Below are 19,326 nucleotides of genomic sequence, written 5' to 3'. Positions count from 1 at the left end.
ATAGTTTCTTTCCTATGGCTCTACAGTAAAATAAAGCAGCAATATAGAAACAGTACAGATAAGCTGTCATCATTTAAAAGTGATATCTAAGTATAATCAGAAAACCTATGAAACCTGTAAAAACCAGAAAACCTGTAGCTCCCCACAGGCTCCCTGAATGTCTTTATGACAAAGGGTAGTCTGTCCCAGACTGCATGATCCAAGAGACATCAAGGTGGAAGCTGCAGTGTCTTTTATGACCTTTCCCCTCTGCCATATTCTGTTTATTGTTGACATAGGCTAGCCATAATTTTGTGTGGGAGGGGACTTATACAAGGCTAACTTGTATATGGGGGTATGAGGGTCATTGGAGGCCATCTTGGAAGCAAGCTACCACATCTTATAAAGCTAGAATGTGCACATATCTCTAAGTAATAAACAGTTCATATTTACTCAGTATGTGGTATATAATTACTCAGTATGGGGTATATAAACAGCTCATGGTTTTAGAAAGAGTATTTAAAGAATAACTTAAAATGCCACTTGATTTTACTGTACTAGACAAAACAAATAGTTTATAGAAAAAGTTACTAATCTCTGATTCTTTCAGGGGAGTATCAGGACTGGGTTCAAAAGTAAAATTTAAGGTATAGATTATGTTCATTTTGGTTTTCCTTTACTATAAGATGGAAGAAATGCTGTTTTTTATCTTTAAGGGCATTATTCGTTCACGAATTAATTATTATTAATTAAAATTAATTATTTTTTAATTTTAAAAAATTAAACTTAATATAATAAATAGGAATTAAGTCACATGATTTTAAAAGTATAAAAAAATATGTAGTGAAAAGGTTCCTTCTCCCTGGCCTCCATTTATCCAATTCCCATCTGGTCTCCAGGAAGTAATCAGTTGTAATATTTTCTTTTGTGTTTTTTGAGGAACACAAATACAAAACACACACATGCTAATTATATGAAGATGTATTTCCCCCTTTAAAATATTAATGATAACATACAATAAACGTGGTTATTCCCTTTGATCTTTTTAGTTTATATATCTTGCGAGCTTTTTCTAAGTCAGTACATAATCTATATCCATTCTTTTTACCAGCTTAGTATGTTTTGTTGTCATTCAGTTTTATCATGTGTTTTAGACATTTACTATAGGTCAAGCACTTTGTTAGGAGATGGGGAGGTGAGAGCTGAAATGATAAATAGGCTTTATTACAGAAATCATCACCCCTGGAAGTCATAATGCAATTATAATGAAGCAAAAAGAAGTTCTGGGATGGAGGAGGTACAATGTATAGTGGGAGTTGACGGGAAGGAGGTGCATATGAGAGTGTTGAGGAGGTGGTGGAATGGTCAGGGAAGACTTTCCAAAGGGGATAGAATCATAGGCTGGAGGATGACTAGGTACTACTAACCAGGTTAAGGTGGTTTAGTGTTTTAGACAGAAGGAATTTTTTAAGACTTTAAAGACTGTTGCGAAGCTACAGTAATCGTCATAGCATGATACTGGCATAAAGACAAATATATAGACCTATGTAATAGACTAGAAAATCTCGAAGTAAATCCAAGTGTATAGATGGTCAAATGATCTTCAACAAAGGGTGCCAAGACTACTTTATGTGGGAAGGACAGCCTCTTCAACAAATGGCATTTGAAAACTAGATGTCCACATACAGAAGAATGAAGTTGAAACCTTACTTTACAGCATATACAAAATTAACTCAAAATGGATTAAATATGAAAGCCTAACACCTAAAATTATAAAAGCCACAGAAGAAAAAAATATAGGGGGGAAGCTTCATGATGTTGGATTTGGCAATGATTTCTTGGATGTAACAGCAAAAACACAGGTAACAAAAGCAAAAATAGACCAATGGGACTATATCAAACTTAAAAACTTTCCAAGGACACAATCAAACGAAAAGACAACTAAAAGAATAGGAGAAAATACTCTCAAATCATAGATCTGAAAAGGGGCTAGTATCCTGAATATATGAAGAACTCTTAACTCGAAAACACAAAGACAACTCAAAAAATGGGGAGCGCCCTGTGTGAGTGGATCAGTTTGTTGCAGCATTGTCTCGTACACCAAAAAGGTTACAGGTTTGATCCCTGGTCTGGGCATGAATGGGAGGCAAAAATTGATCTCTCTCTCCCCCCCTCTCATCAATAAACATTTCCTTAGGGGACAATTAAAAAAACAGGTAAAAAACTTGAATAGATGTTTATCTAAAGATGATATACAAATAGCCAAGCCTATGAAAGGATACTGACATTAATAATTGTTAGAGAAATGCAAATCTTTCTACAGTGAGATGCCTGTTCACACCCATTTGGATAGCTACTATTAAAAAAGAAACAGCCCTGGCAAGTGTGGCTCAGTTGGTTGGATATTGTCCTACAAAGCAAAAGGTCGCCAATTCAACTGTGGGCACATTCCTTGGTTACAGGCCTGGTCCTCAGGTGGAGCTTGTGCTAGAGGCAACCAATCAATATTTCTCTCCCTTTCTTTCTCCCTACCTTTTCCCCTCTCTAAGTAAATAAATAAAATCTTCAAAAAACAACAAGTGTTGTCAACAATGTGGAGAAATTAGAAGCTTTGTGTACTGTTGGAGAGAATGTAAAATGGTATAGCTACTACAGAAAACAGTATGGTGTTTCCTTAAAAAATTAAAAGTAGCACTACCATATGATCTAGCAATTTCATTTCTGGGTATATATCCAAAATAATTGAAAGCAGGATCTCAAAGAGATATTTGCATGCCCAAATTCATAGCTACTTACTATAGCCAAGAGGTAGCAACAACCTAAATGCTTATGAATGGATGAAGGGATGAACAAAATGTGCTATATACATACAGCAGAAAATTATTTAACCTTAAAAGGAAGAAAATCCTGTTATATGCTACAACAAGGTTGAACCTTGAGGCTCATGGGCTAGATTGCACAAGTTTGAATACACTGAATGCTGCCAAACTCTACACTTAAAAATGGTTAAAATTGTCAGTTTTATGTGTGCTTTACCACAATTATGAAAAAAGATGGTAAACTTCTAGAAACATGAAGCATATATGCATTTTAAATACTATTCTGTAATATAAGCCATGTTTCTAATATTGAAAAAGATACCTACTAAATAATGAGACAAGTCAAAGGTACTGAATCAGCAAGTATTGTGCACTCACAGCATTTTGTTATAATTTGATAAAGAAAAAGCTCTTGAAAAGAAGTGTAGGGCATATCCAGAAAAGGAATAGATTATGCACTGGGATGGGAGGGAGCAAGTCTTGAACAGTTTACTAATGTTAAAGAAAAAAATATATACAATGACACCTGTATAAGATGGAAAGCTAACTTTATTCAGGGTCATCAAGATAGATGTAGTGACCACTGCCATGGGATCTTACAGCTGGATAAAGATTGGCTGCATCCAAATACAGCACGGGAATTTACAGCCAATGAGCAGGGAGTCAATGGATGGAACATTACTGAGAGGAAACATTAGGGTTAAGGGGGAATTCTCGCTAAACTGACCTAGCAAGACCTTGCTGAAGACAGGCCATACTGATCAGATTTTGGAGAATGGGGGAACCTGATCAGGTCTTAGCAAGGTGGGGTGGGGCATGGGTCTGATTAAACTGACTTAGAAGGGTTTTGCCAAATCTACATTTTACAAGGAAGTATGCAGATGGATTAGAAGAGGTTTCAGAAGCCCACTAAAGTTTGGTAAAGCAAATAATCTTTGTCACTAGATTTTGTTTAGCCAGGACAAATATGAATCATAGATTGAATGGGTACAGTTTACAAAAAGACTTTATTATCATATGATTAAGAGTTTTAATTTCATTTCTAAGTAATTAAATGTCACATTGGTAGCAATGATGGGTACTTCTTCTTCCAGGCTAGGCAAGCACTGGGCTAAAGGGCTTTTTATGGATTATACATTTACTTTTTGAGCTTCCAGCAGGAAGTAATATGCTCAAACTGTGTTTGCTATGTAAAACCATTTGGCTGCTAGAGAAGCTGAAGTTAGTAAAAATGAGAGGCTATTATAATAATTCAGGTGTAGCCATTCAGGAGCCGTGATTAAAAGATCATTCTGAAAAATGTCTACCAGTCAACTTTAGCTGGAACAACAACAAAAAGCTGTATTTGTTGGTAGATTGGATATGAGGAGATAAAGTCCACATGCAAGCTTTTGTTATTGGGAAGATGGTGGTCTCTTGACAGTAAAAAAGAAAAATTCAGAGAATAATAACAGTTCTTGACAGGTTCTGTTTCTTGTATTCTTGTATTGGAGTAATAAAACATCCTAAAGAAATTTAAGAGAGCAGAGTGACTGAAATAAAGAAAAGTACAATAATAATAATAGTTCATGGTTTATTAGTGTTTTGGAAGGTAGCCAGTTTTTGTAAAGGGATTCTGAATATTTTCCAGTAATCAAGAACACCTTATTTTGTTTCTGATTCTCTGTTCTATCTACCAGAATATCTAGACTTCCTTCTTTCTCTTGCATAGTAACACTTCAACGAAGTTCTTTTGTTCTTTCATGATGTGTGTTATTAATACTGTTGTTCTGTTTTCACATTAACCTTAAAATATGAGAGGCAAAGACATGTAGAAGCAAGAGCATGTCTGCTATAGGTAATGTAACAGAGTGAAATGCTCGATCTCTCTGACTCCATCTTGTTGAAGCCTGGTCTGTTCCTATGGCCTTCAGTCTAATAGCTTCTGCTTGGTCTTGCATATAGACATGCTAATCATTAAAGAAATTCTGCTTGCCGCTTGAGTAGTACAAAAACAGCTCCTTACCAGAAAGTGCTTTCCCTGAGGAGATGAGAGAAGTATTTATTGGTTATCAAAGATTATCAGGTAACACAGGACTGCATTCATATTCAAGATTATCAGGTAACTTGTGACTGCATTCATATTAACTAGCACAAGCGTCCTTAGACCCCTTCTGGCTGTCTCCCAATATCTGTAGTGGTCAGTCACCCCTTACCCCTCCCATTCCCCCTTCCCTTGGCAGAAGAGAAGCTTGAACTCTGTGCTTTTGGAAGATGAATTTGAGAACTAGGGCTCCTGTCCTCTCATTTGGCATCTTCTCAATCAGTAAACCTTTCCTAACTCCAAACTCTGATATTTTGAGATTTGGCTTTTCAAAGCACTGAACACATGAACTTTGGACCAATATACTACTACTGTTACCCTGTTGTTGTCAGTGAAATATCTTGATATTGTCAAAATGAATTCTAGTCTCTTTCCTTTGCCAATCAAGGGATTTCACCTTGCAAGCCTACTGACTGTCTAGCACCATTCTTTCATAGCTTGAGTACACTGATATACACACACAGATGCATGGTTTGTGTTCAGTGTGAATTATTTTATAAATCCCTGTATGTGAAATCACTCAGCTAAAATGTTGGTGCCTTCCTGCCTGTGTACTATATTGATCCTATCTTTTAGCTGCGTAGGCATGATTAAATTTGCATTGTAATGAATTTGTGTGCGTGTGTGTGTGTGTGTGTACTCCTAATGTTTTACTTTTGGAAGTTGAAATAAAATTTACAAAGGCAAATAAATGTTAATACTGCCTGGGATTTCTTTTAGGTGGGTAAAAATACTTATTTTCTCTCACAGATTCAAGTTTGTTTACAGATATTGAATTAAACTTAAAAGACTAGGGAGTATAGAAAAATAAGTACTGATTAGTGTATGTATTATAGCATTTCTAAGTTAATTCATGTAACAACCATTCTTTGTTTTTAAATTGAATACTAAATTAACAGTATATTGTTTACTAATTTAAAAAAGGGTGAAACATTACTGTAAAATTAATGTTAAAAAATTATTGGCTAAATTTTATTGGAAATAATTATTTGATTAACTTAATATAGTAGGTTGAATTGAACATAAAGATTTTTGCTTTTATTTTATGTCTGCTTTTTTTAGTTAAGAGGATATTTCTTTTGAACTTTAAACAGAATTATTGTCATTTTTTAATTTATTTTAATGCTTATGCTATTGCAGTTGCCCTATTTTTTCTCCCTTTTGTCCCCTTCCACCCTGTACCCACCCCCCACCCACTTGTCATTGTTAAGTGAAGAGTAATAGTTACCTATAAACAAGCATTATTTATTTTGAGAAAGATGCTTTGTGAAAAGTGATGTCTTAAACTGGAGAAAGGACTTGGTAGAATAGCTAAAAGGGTTGTTCTTTCTCTTAATCATTCTAAGTAGCCATGCACTTATTTTTATCACTGTCCTTGTTTTACCTTCTACTGTTTACATACATTTTTAAAAAGATTTATTTATTTATTTATCTTTAGAGGGGAAGTGAAGAAGAGAGGGAGAGAAATATCAATGTATGTTTGCTTCTCGTGTGTCCCCTCCTGGGAACCGGCCCTCAACCCAGGCATGTGCCCTGACTGGGAATCGAACCTCGATCGTCTGGTTCACAGGCCCACACTCAATCCACTGATCTACACCAGCCAGGGCTACATACATTTTTAAAAAGCAGCGTTTTTCTTCTCCCTTATTGAAAACAAAAACAGAATATGGTCAATCGAGGTAATATGGATTCTCAGGACGTACCCTTGCCACCTAAAAAGTTTCCATTCTACTTCCCCACCACCCAGTGGACTTGAGGGTCTACTTCCTTTGCTAGATTGGGGAAGTTTTTCTTATTTGTTTAAATAATCTTTCAATGTCTTGCTCTTTCTCTTCTCCTTCTGGCACCCCTATGAAAAGCAAGGACCTACATCAAAGATTGCTCTCTCCAGCAAGGCTGCCATTTAGAATGGAAGGGTAGATAAAGTGCTTTCCAGATAAGGAGTTCCATCATCACCGAGCCATTATTATATGAAATGTCAAAGGGACTTATCTAAGAAAAAAAAGAAGATGAAAAATTATGAACAGTAAAATGACAACCAACACAACTCAACAACTGAACTTAAAAATCAAAAACTAAGCAAACAACTAGAATAGTAACAGAATCACAGAAATGCAGATCACATGGGGGGGGGTATCAGTGCAGGGGTAGAGGGAGAGAATGGAGGGGAAGGTACAGGAAATAAGAAGCATAATTGGTAATACAAAATAGAGAGGGGAAGGTTAATAATAATAGTATAGGAAATGAGGAAGCCAAAGAACTTATATGTACAATCCTTGGACATGAAGTAAGGCAAGAGGAACATTGGAGGGAGGGGGATTGTGGGGCAGAGGGGGATAAAGTGGAGAAAAATATGGGACAACTGTAATAACATAATCAATAAAATATACTTAAAAATAAAAAACCTCCATGGCAAAAGAAACCATCATGAAAATGAAACAGGAACCAACTTTATGGGAGAACATATTTACCAATGATACCTAGGAGAAGGATTTGGTCTCTAAAATACATAAAGAACTCATATGACTCCACTCCAGGAAGACAAACAACTCAATTAAAAAATGGGCTAAGGACCTAAACAGATGCTTCTCCAAGGAGGAGGATATACAGAGGGCCCAGAGACATACGAAAGAATGCTCAGTGTTACTAGCCATCAGAGATGTAAATTAAAACCACGCTGAGATGCCACTTCACACCAGAAAGACCATCATAACTGCATTAACAAACAAGTGTTGGAAAGGTTGGAGAGAAAAGGGAACCCTAGTGCACTGTTGCTGGGAATGCGGACTGGTACAGCCACTGTGGAAAACAAACAGTATGGAATTTCCTCAGAAAACTAAAAGTAGAACTGCCTTTTGACCTGGTGATACCACTGCCGGGATTATACCCTAAGAATCCTGAAACACCACTTCAAAAGAACCTGTGCACCCCAATGCTCATAGCAGCACAATTTGCACTAGCCAAGTGTTGGGAGCAACCTAAGTGTCTGTCAGTAAGTGAATGGATCAAAAAACTGTGGTACATTTACACAATAGAATACTACATAGAAAAAAAAAGGACTTCTGCCTCTTGAAACAGAATGGATGGATCTGGAGAGCATTATGCTAAGTGAAATAAGCCAGTAAGTGAAAGACAAATACCATACAATCTCACCTGTGAGTGGAACACAATCAACAAAACAAACAAGCGAGCAAAGTATAACCAAAGACATTAAAATAAAGAGCAAATGTACAGTAGCTAGAGGAGAGGCAGGAGATAATGGGGGTAAAAAGGGGAAGGGTTGTCAAGAAACATGTGTAGGGGATACATGGACAAAGCCGAAGGAGGATATGATTGTGGGTGGGGGATGGGGATGGACTAGTGGGTGGAATATGGAGACAACTGTACTTGAACAACAACAAAAAAAAATAGAGTATCCTACAAGTATCAGACAACAAGAAAACAATTATTAACCCTTTCTAGATGGGTCAGTTGGTTGGAGCATCATCCCATACACCAAAAAAAAGTGATACCTATTATTGGTCAGGTCGCATACCTAGATTGCAGGTTTGATCCCCAGTCAGGGTGTGTATGGGAGACAATCAGTCAGTGTTTCTCTCCTACATCGATGTTTCTCTCTCCCTCTAAAATCAGTAAAAGCTGTCCTGTCCTGTGATTGGGATAAAAAAAGAAAGAAAGAAAAGAAAATAATTATCAGACAAGAAAAGAAGATCAGATTGATATCTGATTTATCTTCAAATTATACTCAAATATAATGGGAGAATATAATACAATTCTGAGGAAAAATAATTGACTTTAGTTTTTCACCTAAAAATAAAGTGTTAAAGTAATAAAAAATAGCTTTTTGTATTGCAAACAGGTTTTACTAATATGGGCTGTGATTTCTAGAGTAGTAATTCTTTAAACTTTTTGAGGATTATGTAGAAAAATATTTTTGCAAATATTATTAAAGCAGTGGACTTGTCTCCCCCTCAAAATGTAATATGTAAATTTTGTGTGTAATTTGAGGAATTTCACAGATCCATGAGGCCTATTTTATATATGTGTATCTTTATTGAGATAATGTACATACCATACAATTCACCCATTTAAAGTGTGTAATTTAGTGGTTTTCAATACATTCACAGAGTTGTATAACCATTCCTACACTCAATTTTGAACATTTTTATAATCCGGAAAAGAAACCCCATTCTCATTAGGAATCACTCCCATTCCTCCACTTATTCCTGCCTCCCACCACCCTAAGCAAAAACTAATGTACTTCTCTATACATTTGTCTATTCTGGACATTTCATGTAAGTAGAATTGTACAATATATATTTTTATAAAAGGTTTCTGTCACTTAGAGCATGAACTGTTTTCAGTGTTCATCTATGTTGTAGCATGTAGTGGTACTTCATTCCTTTTTATGGTTGAAGAATATTCCATTGTATTTTATTTATCCACACATTAGTTGATGGACATTTGTGTTGTTTCCTGTCTTTAGCTATTACGAATAATTCTTCTTTGAACATTCATCCATAAGTTTTGCGTGGACGTGTTTTCATTTCTTTTGGGTACATATAACACACCTAGCAGTGGAATTGCTGAGTCATACAATAATTCCATGTTTAACCTTTTGAGAACTGTCAGACTACTTTCCAAAGCAGCTTCACTAATTTACATTCCCACCAGCAGTGTAGAAGGCTTCCATTTCTCCGTATCTTTGCCAATATTTTTTATTTTTTTAATTCCAGCCATCCTAGTTGTGTATCTCACTGTGGGTTTGAATTGCAGTCCCTAGTGATTAAGAATGTTGAGTATCTTTTTATGTACTTATTGAGCACCTGTATATGTTTGGGGAAATGTCTACTCATATCTTTTGCCCATTTTTAGTTATTTGTATTTTTATAATGAACTTATAAAAGTTCTTTATATATTTCAAGTTCCTTATCAGAAATATGGGAGATAGCTGTTCTTCCAGTCTGTGAGTTGATGATGTCCAATGAAATACAAAGGTTTTTAATGTTGATGGAGTCCAATTTAACTGTTTTTTTCTTTTGTTGTTTGCGGTGTTATTTCTAAGATTGGCTGGCCCTGGGTTACAACGATTTAATCCAGTATTTTCTTCTAGGGGTATATAGTGCTGTTACATTTAAATCTGTGATCCCTATTGAGTTAACTTTTGCGTAGGTGTGAGGATGGACTAAACTTAATTCTTTTACAGAAATGGACATCCGGTTATCCCAAAACCATTTGTTGAAAAGACTATTTTTACACCATCCCTCTCCCCATTGAATTGTGTTAGACTTCTTTTGAGACCCATTCTTATTCCCTCCTTTGGTTCCACGAACCCAGCTCCAAGGAAGGTTTCAGAGTTAGTTGACTAAGTCAGAAAGGATACCAAAATAATTGCAGGAGAGACTATGTTGGTTTCTAAGTTAAGCCTCATTTAAATCCTGTTACTATTCTGTGTCAGTTATTTATTACTGTGTAATGAATTACTTCCGCACTCACTGGCCTAAAACAGCAACTTCTGGAGATATAAATTTGAGGGCTGTAGTTATGTATTTCTGGCTCAGGTTCTCTCATTAAGTTACAATCAAGGTGTCGATTAGTCTTGCAGTCAAATCAAGGCTTGCCTGGGGCTGGAGGATCTGCTTCTAAAGTGATTTATTCTCAAGGCTGTTGTCAGAAAACCTCAAGCTGTTACCACAGGAACTAACCATAGGGTTCTTAGAAGTGTCCTCATAACATGGTGGCTGGCTTGCTGGCTTTCCCCAGCACTAGTGATGAGTGCGGGGCAGAATCTGGGGTGCATCTATGACATAGTCTTAGACATTATACATTGTCATTTCTGCTTTATTATTTTCCTTAGAATTAAATCACAGAGTCCAGCCCAAGGGGCTGAGGATTAGGTACCACTTTTTGAAAGTAATACCAAAGAATTTGTGAATATATTTTAAACTACCGCATGTACTTGTCATTTTTATTAAAATTAAGAAATGAAGGTTTAATTTCAAGGAGCTGGTGTTTCTTCATACTATATGCTGATTTATTGCTTAATAAAATAAGATAATCTCCAAGTCATTCATGTTTTTCTTTCTCCTTTTTTATTTTGCATGTCCTTGATGTTTATAGTCTAACCAGTCTTAGTGTGTGGGATCAAAACAAAGGAAAGAGCTATGTATATCAGAATGTTTTATCAGCAAATACGACAGGGAAATAAGATGATTTTTAAATTGAAATAAATTATGTTTCCTACTCTTCTATATCCTTAAAATCTCACAGCCGTTTTTCCAGTTCCTAGGAAGAAACACAGAATGAGTTTTCTTTAAAGCTGTCTTTTAATACTTCCATGACCCTGCATACTAGCTGACCAAAGTATAAGAGCATCTGAATCCATCTTAATACTTTACTTATAACTTTGGTTCCTCCTGCAAAATTCTTTTGCAGGTAATGATTTTACATGACTTTAGAACTGGCCTCTAGTGAGTCACCGTGGGAGGATGAACACAGAAGAGCTGGAGTTACTGAGTGACTCCAAATACAGGAACTATGTAGCTGCGATTGACAAAGCACTAAAGAATTTTGAATACTCCAGTGAATGGGCAGATTTGATTTCGGCACTTGGAAAACTTAATAAGGTATGTCAGTCTCATCCATATCAGAAAAAGTAGTACAAATCAGTAATCTGTGTCTGTGCTTATTAAATTTCTCTAAATCTTGAAATCAAAAATTTGAAAACATAATTAAACCTCAGAATCACTTTTGTTATTGCTATTTTACTTCATGAGTTGCTTGCCTGTGTAGTCTGACATATTTTTAAGACCAAAACAAAAAACATTATAGTTGTTGTTATTGTTGCCTTTAAAAACACAACAAAGAAGCACATATGCTAACCATAGGGCTAGTAAGTTTCTGTAGTTGAGCACCACATAGGGTTCTGGAGTTCGTGGCAACAATGTGAAAGCCTGCACGTGGAAGGCAGTAACGTGTCCTTCGCCAATGGTATGTGACAGTAAGGAAACATTTTATATCCCACCGAGCCATAACAATAATCAGTATAGTACTTTTTAGAAAAATGACAAGCAGTGACTTAGAGCTTGGCCTTGAATGATCTTTGTTGACTTGTCTGATTTTTATCCATTGTAAATATGGTGGTATCATTGATCATAGCTTTAAATTTTGACACTACTTTTTCTCTTAGCTAAAATCAAATTTTTATCTCCTTATATCCATAGTTTTATGTTTTTAAAGCTTTTTGGATTTTTTAAAGTAGTTGTCAATGAATAGGAATGCTTCTAAATATTAAATGAACCAGGAGAGCAAATAGAAAAGGAAAGCTCTTTCAATAACAATTTTAACATTAAACAGCTTAGCATGCAATTATTAGGAAAAAAATTTGTATTCAAATATACACCAAGAACACTAGTTTTCCTTCTGATACTACAGATGATTGCATTGCTATCTTAAAAAGAAAAGCTTTCATTTTCAGTATGCCAAGAATTTATCTTAAAATCAGATGCCCAGACTTACGTTTGACATGTTAAATTCTAACATTTATAATTTGAGGTCTGATACATTTTCAGAGTTTTTACAACATCCCCAGGAAACTACAGCCCACAGTAGTAGTTTTCTTAAAGGTAGTTAGGTTCTTTTTTGTTCTGAAGAGTCTTTTTCCGAAGACTTGCTTGGAACTATATTTAAAAGTGTTCAAACTGTGGAAATTAATTTGCTTAATCACATATATATAATTAGTTTTCTATAGTCATCAGTATTTGTGTAAACAGACTTTACTGTATCCAGATAATTCAAAGTAGGGTATTCAAGTCATTAATTAAACTTACTTAAAGTCTCAGTGAAACAAGGCAAGGATTTTTATGTTTTTAAATATAAAACGGACCTCAGTTACAGCCTCGACTTGTCTTTTTTTAATGAACTGGAAGATCTAGTGCTGACTCTTCTGCTAATAGTGCCTTTGGCAAGTCTCATTTTGTGTATTTTAACCTCTGTTCTTTATTTTGTAAAATAAAGGACTTTTGTGTACTTCTAAATTCAGTTCTAATGCGTTATTTTGTATTCATTCTTAGTGTTCATTTTATACTATTCTGCCATCCCTTTACCATAATACTTTAAAGAACTACATTCATACGTTCTTTTTGTTACTTAAATAACTAATCTGCTTTGGGTGGTTTGTAAAATAGGATCTTCTTCTATAAATTCTACCCTGACCAATGATCTCTTAAGAAATGTTATGATTAAATAAATAAAGCAAAATGTGTTTGGTCCATTTGGGAATTGTAGTGAAAACAAATAGGCAGTTTTACTCTCATGTAGATTTTTGTAAGCATTACAAGTACTTGCTGTTACAATTACTTACCGTTATAACAGTAATTGTAATAACCACTAAAGCAGTGGTTATCCCTCTTCAAGTCCAGTATTCTCTATGTATTTCAAACAACGTATCCAAATAGATCAAAGGCTGGTTAACATTAAAGTTTTACAAAAAATCTAAAACAATGCCTCTTCTCTGAAAATACTAGTTTGGAATATTGTTATTTTTCATAAAATACACTATTTCTATTAACATGCAATGGATTTTTAAAAACACAGGAAATATTTTTTAAATCCTCAGGTTTAATTTCAAATATGATATACCTTAATAGATGTAACTGACAAAAATAAAAGTTTTTTGGCCTCCTAATTTTTTTAAAGTATGGGGAAGTTCTATAAGGATTTTTTGATAATAGTGTGTTAGAAAGCAGAAATAAAATGGAATGTGATATTTTTTTCTTAACCCAATTAAAATGTTTTCTTCCAGGTTTTACAAAATAATGCAAAGTACCAAGTAGTACCTAAAAAGCTGACGATAGGCAAACGCCTCGCTCAGTGTCTGCACCCAGCATTACCAGGCGGAGTTCATCGGAAGGCACTTGAAACATACGAAATTATCTTCAAAATCATTGGACCTAAGCGACTTGCCAAAGATCTTTTTTTATATAGGTAAGAATAATTTTACTCTCTGTTTACATAGAAGTAAAATATATTTTAACTGTTTTATGTTTTTTGCAGTAAAAGTTAAAAAGTTAACAATTCCTTGATGGAGGCTTTCACATATGGGTCATAAATATTTTGATAAGTCGTTCAGAAAAATTTTAATTATTGTTCAATGTAAAATTTTTTTCTTAGAGGTTATTTGTGAAGTTTTTATTTAAAATTGTTGAGCCTACAGGACTTTCTACCTTTTTAAGCTTGAGAACTGTCCTTAGAAAAATGATACCTTAATGTCTTTGGTAACTTTCAACATTGTTGACCATTGTCTACTTGAAATACTGTTTTCTCTTGGCTTCTCTGATACTATTTTCTCCAGTTTAGTTACTTATCACTTTACCAAGCTTCCCTCCTTTCCCTGAAATCTACTTAATGGAGTTCCTTAAGGCTTGCTTAGTCCTGTACCTTATAGTTTCACTTTATATTCAGTTCTTGGGCATGTGTATCCATGCCCATGATTTACCTTTTATGAATTTAGCTTCTGCTTTAAATTTTTGGCTTACATGCCATCTCTGTGTGGATTTTTAAAAGAGAGATGACTTATTTTGCATATCATGATGTTGTCAAGATTTATCTATGTTATTGCAAATTGTAGTATTTCATCTTTTCCTGTGGCTAAGTAATATTTCACTGTATATATGTACCACATATTTTTTATCCAATCATTTATTAAGGGCACTTCAGTTATTTCCATGTCTCAGCCACTGTGACTAATGCTGCAGTGAGCATAGAGGTGCATGTATCTTTGCAAATAAATGGTTTCAAACTTTTCTTTGTCATACAAGTCAGACAAAGAAAGTCAAGAACCATATGATTTCATTTATATGTGGGTTATAAAACTGAAAGTAACAAATGTACAAGCAGACAAACAAGAATTCGTAGACACAGACAACAGTATGGTGGTTACCATAGAAAAAGGGGGGTGGGGTAGTAAATGGTAAAGGGGGGTCAAGTATATTGTGACAGAAGGAGATCTGACTTTGGGTGGTAAACATGCAATGCGATATATAGATGATACAGAATTGTGTACTTGAAACCTATATATTATAATTTTATTAACCATTGTCACCCTAATACATTTAATTTTTAATTGAAACTCAACCTGTTCCAAAGTAAATTCATCCTCTTCTGTTATAATCCTGGCCTTCTACAGTCCACTAAAGCTCAGTAAATGGCACCATTGTCAGTCCATTTACACAAGCCTGAAATCCGAAAGTTACACTTGATAGCTTGTTTTGCTTGCCCATGATCTTTGTCTTCCCATGTACGTTCTGTCACTAAGACTTCTGTCTCGCGGTGGTTAAGAACAGAGGCCATGGAATCAGACTTTTTTTATCACTAACTCCTTCTGTGATCTTGGGCCATTTTCTTCACCTGTGTGTGTTCTCATCTGCAAAATGTCAAATTTTATAGGTTGTTAATATAATTAAGATTTAACATATGTGAAGTGCTTAGAACAATGTACAATATTAGTGCAATAAATGTTAGCTATTGTTCTGATATATGTCCCAAATACATTTGGTTTTCTCTATCTTTGCTAGCTGCATCCACTCTGCGTAAGCATCATCTCTAGCCTGGTCTTTATCACTGACCTCATAACATTCACATGTCTCTTCTTATCCTCTGAGATCCCTTTCTCCACACAGGACCAGAGTAAACTTTTTAGTATGTGTATGTATTTTAAAGATTTTATTTTTAGAGAGAGGGGAAGGAAGGGGAAAGATGTTTCTTTCTCTCTCTCTCTCTTCCTCTCTTCCCCTCTTTCTAGAATCAATAAAAGGAATAAAAAATTGAAAAAAATTCACCAATGAAACCATTTGGTCCTAAGCGTTCACTTGTTGCAAGGTTTTTTTTGTTGTTGTTGTTTTGTTTTTATTTAATTGTTGTTCAAGCACAGTTTTCTGTCTTTTACTCCCATCCTAGCCCACTCCCCCCCAGTGCTCCCCACCTCCCTCCCATTTCCACCTCCCTTAGTTGTTGTCCATGTGTCCATTATACTAGTTCCTGTAAATCCTTCCCCCTTTCCCCCTGAAATTCCCTCCCCTCTCCCCTCTGGTCACTGTCCCCCTGTTCTTTATTTCAGTGTCTTTGATTATATTTTGCTTGCTTCTTTGTTTTGTTGTTTAGCTTCCTGTTAAAGGTCAGACCATATGGTATTTGTCTTTCAACGCCTGACTTATTTCACTCAGCATAATATTTTCCATTTCCATCCATGCTATTGCAAAGGGTAGGAGCTTCTTCTTTCTTTCTGCTGCATAGAATTCCACTGTGTATATGTACCATGGCTTTTTGATTCATTCATTTACTGATGGGCACCTAGGTTGCTTCCAACTCTTGGCTATTGTAAATTGTGCTGCTATGAACATTGGGGTGCGTATGTTCTTAGGGATTGGTGTTTTAGGGTTCTTAGGATACAAATCTAGCAGTGGAATTGCTGGGTCAAAAGGCAGGTCCAATTTTAGTTTTTGAGAAAATTCCATACTGTTTTTCATAGTGGTTGTACCAGTCTGCAATCCCACCAACAGTGGATTAGGATCCCCTTTTCTCTACAACCTCTCCAACACTTGTTGTTTGTTGCTTTGTTTATGAAGGTTTTGCTTATTGAGGTAATCTCCTTTTTATTGCTCTGTTTCGATTTTCTATTTCTTCAAGATTTAATCTTGGTAGGTTTTATATTTCTAAGAATTCATCCATTTTAGGTTATCCAATTTTTTATATATAATTATTCATAGCAGTCCTTTATAATTCTTTTCACTTCTGTGATATCAGGTATAATGTCTCCTTTATTATTTTATTCATTTAGTTTCTTTTTATTTTTCTTGATTAATCTAGCTCAGGTTTTGTCAGTTTTGTTTGGTTTTTCCCCAGGAGGAACTCTTAGTTTTGTTAATCTTTGCTATTATTTTCTGTTCTCTATTTCATTTATTTCTGCTCCAATCTTTATTATTTCTTTTCTTCTCATTTTTGGCTTTGCTTTTTATTTTCTAGTTCCTAGGGACATAAAGTTTGGTTGTTTATTTGATGTCTTTTCTTTTTCTTGATACATGTATTTATCACTGTAGACTTCATTCTTAGAACTGTGTGTACATATCCCATAAGTTTTGGTATGTTGTGTTCCCATTTGCATTCATTTCTAGGTATTTTTATTTCTCTTTTGATCTCCTCTGTAATCCATTTGTGTTCAGGAGTGCAATGTTTAATTTCTTTGTATTTGTGAATTTTCCAGTTTCATATTATTGTGGTTAGAAAAGATACTCAATATTATTTCTATCTTCTTGAATTTCTTGAGACTTGTTTTGTGCCCTAACATATGATCTGTTCTACAAAATATTCCATTCTTCTTGAGAAGAATGTGTTTTCTGCTGCTGTTGATAGAATGTTCTGTAAATGTATGTTAGGTCTGTTGGGTCTATAGTGTTGTTAAATGCCAGCTTCTTCCTCTGGCCAGTGTGGCTTAGTTGGTTGGGCATCGTCCCACAAACTGAAAGATCAAGGGTTTGATTCCTGGTCAGGGCACATGCCGAGGTTGCAGGTTTGGTCCTGGTTGGGACACATATAAAAGGCAACCAATCATTGTTTCTCTCTCACATCAATGTTTCTCTCCCTCTCTCCCTTCCCGTCTGTAAAAAGCAATAAACATGGCCTTGGGTAAGGATGAAAAAAGAAAGAACAGTTTCATTTTTCAATCTGATATTCAGTAGTCAACCCCAATATGTTCCCCTTTCATCTCCTGTGGTTAGAAAAGACCCAGGTGGACCTCCCATGAAGCATTCCACAGTCCTGGAGGTGCTAGATGTCCACCTTGGCCTTTTCCTCACAGGTGGCACTGTAGGCCAGTGTCCCCCTCTTGGTGTGGTACTGTGTCAGCCTGGTGGACAGCAGTGCTGTTGAGTGTAACCATTCCTATTACCCTTCTAGTGTGGTTATTTGTGGTCCTTCTTAGTCTTTGTGGCTCAGAAATAGTATGCCATCCTCACCCCCACATTCCAGGAATTTCACAGTGGTATCTTGTTGATGGATAGTTAGTAGTTTTTCCTATTGTGACAGGGACCGAAGTAGGGAGAAACTTATGTTGCCATCTAGATCATCAGTTCTTTCTCTGTCTCTTTTATTGTAGCTGTAATTTACATACTATAAAATGCACAGATCATATGTTCAATTTGATCAGTTTTAATGAATGTAGTCAGTTGTGTAGCCACCACTCAAAACAAGATATGACATTTCTGTCACGAGAAAATTTCCTCCTATTCTTTTCTAGTCAAAAACTCTCTCCAACTATCTGTATTTCTCTCTCCAGCTCCCTACCTCCCTGTCCCTCTCTTCTTCCATCTCTTTTTCTGTTTCTGTTTATATCCATATATCTGTATTTATGTATACTCGTATGTATTTATTTATCTCCTGGCCTGTGACTTGCCGTTTTGTTCTATCAATGGCATCTTTGAAGAATCAGAATTTCTTTATGCTGTCTTTTGAAGAAAGTTCTTAATTTTAATGAAGTCTACTTTCTGAACCTTTTCTTCTGTGTGTGGTCAGTTAGTTTCTTGTTTAAGGAATCTTTGTTGAGATATTGTTGCTAAAATTTACAAATACAGTGATTTTCTTATATTGATTTTGTATCCAGAAACTTTGCCAAATGCTCCTGTTCTTTCTGATAGCTTTTAAACTCTTGGAATTTGATCATATATAGTTATGTTATATGCAAATAATGACAGTTCTATTTCTTATGCTCTGACTTTAAGATAATGATATTTTTGCTTGCCTTATTGAACTGAAAGGGAACTCTGGGACAATGTTAAAGAGAAGTGTGATGTGTACATCTTTCTTGTGTTCTCCACCTTAGGTAGAAAGGGTTCAAGACTTTTGAAGTTTTAATGCACCTCTCATTTCTGGAATATGTGCTTGCTCGTGATTTGTCATCTTTTTTATGTCACTGGATTTTGTTTTATTTTGTTTTTAGTTGTTTTGCATCTATGTTGCAAAATGACTGCTACAGAACGACTGCTTTAACATTTTTATCTGATTTGGAATCAAGTTGGGAACTTTTTCCAGTATCTGGAAGTTTTATAACATTGATATAGTTTCTTAAATATTTGCGTTATTCTCCATTGAAGCCATTTGGAGTTTATCTGTGTGGGAGAGTTTACAGTTACAGATTTAATTTCTTTAGTAGATATAGGACTACTTTAAATTTCTACTTATGTCAATTTTATCACTTTTTTCTAGAAATGTGCCCATTTTATCTAAATGTTAAGATCTACCTACCTAGAGTTGTTCATTATATACTCTTACTATCTTTGTATTACATATGTATGTTGTGTGTGTGTGTATGTGTGTGTGTATACACATACACAATGTATAGAGATGTCTCTTCTTTGACTCTTGGCATTGGTGACTTAGAAATTTTTTTTTCAC

The 19,326-nt window shown here is 35.2% G+C and overlaps 1 protein-coding gene across 6 annotated transcripts in view; it reads left to right on the top strand.

Annotated features, from left to right (window-relative positions):
• DOP1A (DOP1 leucine zipper like protein A) overlaps positions 1 to 19,326 on the top strand; it is a 115,393-nt gene that overhangs the window by 18,820 nt on the left and 77,247 nt on the right. For all 6 annotated transcript variants that reach the window (XM_037039396.1, XM_037039393.1, XM_037039397.1 and 3 more), the window contains exons 2-3: positions 11,317 to 11,507; positions 13,685 to 13,866. In XM_037039396.1, coding sequence (XP_036895291.1) covers positions 11,370 to 11,507; positions 13,685 to 13,866 — 320 coding nt within the window. In that variant the 5' untranslated portion in view covers positions 11,317 to 11,369. The remainder of the gene's footprint in view (positions 1 to 11,316; positions 11,508 to 13,684; positions 13,867 to 19,326) is intronic.

This window comes from Sturnira hondurensis, unplaced genomic scaffold (genome assembly GCF_014824575.4).
Source record: "Sturnira hondurensis isolate 20B ecotype Veracruz unplaced genomic scaffold, ASM1482457v3 Scaffold0025370, whole genome shotgun sequence".
In the NCBI taxonomy this organism is placed as follows: domain Eukaryota; kingdom Metazoa; phylum Chordata; class Mammalia; order Chiroptera; family Phyllostomidae; genus Sturnira; species Sturnira hondurensis.
The sequence above is the reverse complement of the archived record's forward strand: the minus strand, read 5'-3'. Positions and strand labels throughout refer to the sequence as shown.